The sequence below is a fragment of the Nematolebias whitei genome, chromosome 16, assembly GCF_014905685.2.
Source record: "Nematolebias whitei isolate Nwh7 chromosome 16, NemWhi1, whole genome shotgun sequence".
Classification (NCBI taxonomy): Eukaryota; Metazoa; Chordata; class Actinopteri; order Cyprinodontiformes; family Rivulidae; genus Nematolebias; species Nematolebias whitei.
In genome coordinates this window covers 739,597-743,651 of record NC_056513.1, presented here as the reverse complement: position 1 = coordinate 743,651, position 4,055 = coordinate 739,597, and the positions used below count along the sequence as shown (strand labels likewise).

Sequence of the window (4,055 nt, the reverse complement as noted above, 5' to 3'; positions counted from 1 at the left end):
CCCCCGCGACCCAAAATGGAAGAAGCGGGTAAAAGATAATGGCTGGATGGATTATAACTGACAACTAATGAAAACCCCAAATTCAGTATGTCTGAAAATTAGAATATTACTTATTATTAATGTGCTTGGACACAGAGCTCTATGAACAGCCAGCCTCTTTAGCAATGACCTTTTGTGTCTTGTCCTCCTTGTGCAAGGTGTCAATGGTCTTCTTCTGGACAACTGTCAGTCAGCAGTCTTCCCCATGATTGTGTAGCTACAGAACTAGACTGAGACCATTTAAAAGCCTTTGCAGGTGTTTTGAGTTAATTAGCTGATTAGAGTGCAGCACCAGGTGTCTTCAATATTGAACCTGTTCACAATATTCTAATTTTCTGAGATACTGAATTTGGGGTTTTCCTTATCAGTTATAATCATCAACATTAAAAGAAATAAACATTTGAAATATATCAGTCTGTGTGTAATGAATGAATATAATATACAAGTTTCACTTTTTGAATGGAATTACTGAAATAAATCAACTTTTTCCATGATGTTCTCATTTTTTGACCAGCACCTGTAGGAAGGTTTCTGTTCAGTGCCCTGAGACGACTTCTGTTGTGACTTGGAGTTTTATAAATAAACTGAATTGAAAAAATGAATTGAGAAACAGATCCTGTCTAACTCTGAATGTTAGGAAACATCTTGTAACTGTGACTTTCCTTCCCTCCATTGACTACGGTGACATTCATTCCACCTTTATTTCTACAGGTAGATCCCATTGAGCCTCGAGGACTCATTTACAAGAGAGACCTGATTTAACAACAAATGATGACAACAATGGACAGTTATAAAAAGTCATACAATTTTTTTTGTTTGTTTTTTTACAAATAGGATGGCAAAAAAAAAAGAAAGTAACAAAAAACAGCTAGATTCTAAGGCGAATGTAGAAAACTAAAAACAGGAACATGTCTGCGTTGGTCCCTGCCAGGAGTCCAACAGACATTATTTACATGGACGCTCCTACAAGAACCCTGCAGATGTTGGATGCTGCAGATGTTGGATGCTGTCTATCATGGTGCACTAAGATTCATAACTGGCTGTAACTGTCGTACCCACCACTGCACCCAGTATTCACTGGTTAACTGGTCACCATTAACTTCACACAGACTCTCCCACTGGTACATTTTCATCTTTAAATCACTTCCTGGTCTGCTGCCTTCATACATCTCCTCCTACATGTCTCTGTGTGAGTGCAGCTACAGCATGCGCTCTCAGGACATCATTACCTGCAGTGTTCCCTCAGTGAGGACTGAACTAGGCAAAAGGACCTTCTCCTACTCCGCTCCTGTTTCCTGGAATATCTTGTAAAAACATCTGAAGCTCTCGACCTTTGACCTCTCTAAGTGGCTTCAAACATCTGTTAAATTCCTGCAGATGTTCCTGTTGTTTTTTTTTACATCACCTTACAATCTAGATGTTTTTGATTGTTTTTAATACCAATTACTTGTTCAATTGATATCCTTTTTATATGATTGTTCACTGTTGTCATCACTCTTTGTTAAACCGGTGTCTCTTGTAGATGAGTCCCCGAGGCTCGTTGAGACTAACCTGCAGAAATAAAGGTTGAGTGAATGTTCAGTATTGTAAGTCTTGATGTCATCAGCAGGTAATGATTTATTCAGCCTCAGTTTCTCTGACTGGTCCAACATTTCTTAACGTGACATTTAAAATGTACTCGGAATAAAAACAGAACCAAGTTGAGTCCTGTTTTTACCAGTGTGTCTTGTCTCATGGTCCCGCCTGTCTCCCCTCTCTCTGTTGGCCTCAGGTGGTTTGTTTCCCCGGGGGGCTGATCAGGAGTACAGTGCGTTCAGATTTGGCATGGTTCAGTTCGGAATGACAGATTTCAGACTGACTCCACATATAGATAACCTGGAGGTGGCCAACAGCTTTGCTGTCACTAACTGCTGTAAGTATTCTTTTATTGTGCAAAATTAAAAAAAAAAAATTCAATATAAAAATGTTCGTTTGAATGTTCATCTCCCTGCCTACTGCAGCATGCACTGTGTATTCCACATGCACAATATATCATGTCCTGATGTTCTCATGTCAGGGTTCATGTTCTGTTTTGACTCATGTTCGTGCTGCTGTTCTGCATATTGTTTTCATGCTGTTTGAGCTTAGTGTATATTTAGTTGGTGTTTTTCTTATTCATATCTTAGATGTTATCACTGTTTTTATTTTACATTTTATTGTTGGCTGTAACTGGGACCCTGAGAACATATTCTCATTCCACCACGTGTACCACATGAGGTGGAATGAGAATAAACAGTCTGACTCTGATATACAGAGAATATTAACAACCTTCAATCATCCTTCAATCAAGATCTGTGGTTTGTTAGAGTTTATTTGTATTTTAGTGTTTCTTTTAAGGTTTTCTGTGATTCTTGTGTTGTGTGTGTGTGTTGTATACATATATATATAGGTCCTTCTCACAAAATGAGCATATTGTGATAAAGGTCATTATTTTCCATAATGTAATGATAAAAATGAAACTTTCATATATTTCAGATTCATTGCACACCAACTGAAATATTTCAGGTCTTTAATTGTTTTAATACTGATGATTATGGCATACAGCTCATGAAAACCCAAAATGCCTGTCCCAAAAAATTAGCATATTTCATCCCACCAATGAAAGACGAGAGTGTTTTTAATACAAAAAACACCAACCTTCAAATAATCATGTTCAGTTATGCACTCAATACTTGGTCGGGAATCCTTTTGCATGAATGACTGCTTCAGTGCGGCGTGGCATGGAGGCAATCAGCCTGTGGCACTGCTGAGGTGTTCTGGAGGCCCAGGATGCTTCGATAGCGGCCTTAAGCTCATCCAGAGTGTTGGGTCTTGGTCTCTCAACTTTCTCTTCACAATATCCCACAGGTTCTCTATGGGGTTCAGGTCAGGAGAGTTGGCAGGCCAATTGAGCACAGTAATACCATGGTCAGTAAACCAGTTACCAGTGGTTTTGGCACTGTGAGCAGGTGCCAGGTCGTGCTGAAAAATGAAATCTTCATCTCCATAAAGCTTTTCAGCAGATGGAAGCATGAAGTGCTCCAAAATCTCCTGATAGCTGCTGCATTGACCCTGCCCTTGATAAAACACAGTGGACCAACACCAGCAGCTGACATGGCACCCCAGATCATCACTGACTGTGGGTGCTTCACACTGGACTTCTGGCATTTTGGCATTTCCTTCTCCCCAGTCTTCCTCCAGACTCTGGCACCTTGATTTCTGAATGACATGCAAAATGTGCTTTCATCTGAAAAAAGTACTTTGGACCACTGAGCAACAGTCCAGTGCTGCTTCTCTGTAGCCCAGGTCAGGCACTTCTGACGCTGTTTCTGGTTCAAAGGTGGCTTGACCTGGGGAATGCAGCACCTGTAGCCCATTTCCTGCACACACCTGTGCACAGTGGCTCTGGATGTTTCTACTCCAGACTCAGTCCACTGCTTCTGCAGGTCCCCCAAGGTCTGGAATCGGCCCTTCTCCACAATCCTCCTCAGGGTCCGGTCACCTCTTCTCGTTGTGCAGCGTTTTCTGCCACACTTTTCCCTTCCCACAGACTTCCCACTGAGGTGCCTTGATACAGCACTCTGGGAACAGCCTATTCCTTCAGCCATTTCTTTCTGTGTCTTACCCTCTTGCTTGAGGGTGTCAATGATGGCCTTCTGGACAGCAGTCAGGTCGGCAGTCTTACCCATGATTGTGGTTTTGAGTAATGAACAAGGCTGGGAGTTTTTAAAAGCCTCAGGAATCTTTTGCAGGTGTTTAGAGTTACGTCGTTGATTCAGATGGTTAGGTTAATAGCTTGTTTAGAGAACCTTTTCATGATATGCTAATTTTTTGGGACAGGCATTTTGGGTTTTCATGAGCTGTATGCCATAATCATCAGGATTAAAACAATTAAAGACCTGAAATATTTCAGTTGGTGTGCAATGAATCTGAAATATATGAAAGTTTCATTTTTATCATTACATTATGGAAAATAATGACCTTTATCACAATATGCT

At 40.7% G+C, this 4,055-nt stretch overlaps 1 protein-coding gene across 1 annotated transcript in view; it reads left to right on the top strand.

Annotated features, from left to right (window-relative positions):
• Positions 1 to 4,055, top strand: part of LOC119422994 (glutamate receptor 2) — a gene marked incomplete at its 3' end in the record, with an annotated part of 67,779 nt that overhangs the window by 8,695 nt on the left and 55,029 nt on the right. Inside the window, exon 2 of the mRNA XM_037690405.1 lies at positions 1,811 to 1,951. Within this exon, the coding sequence (XP_037546333.1) occupies positions 1,811 to 1,951 (141 nt within the window). The remainder of the gene's footprint in view (positions 1 to 1,810; positions 1,952 to 4,055) is intronic.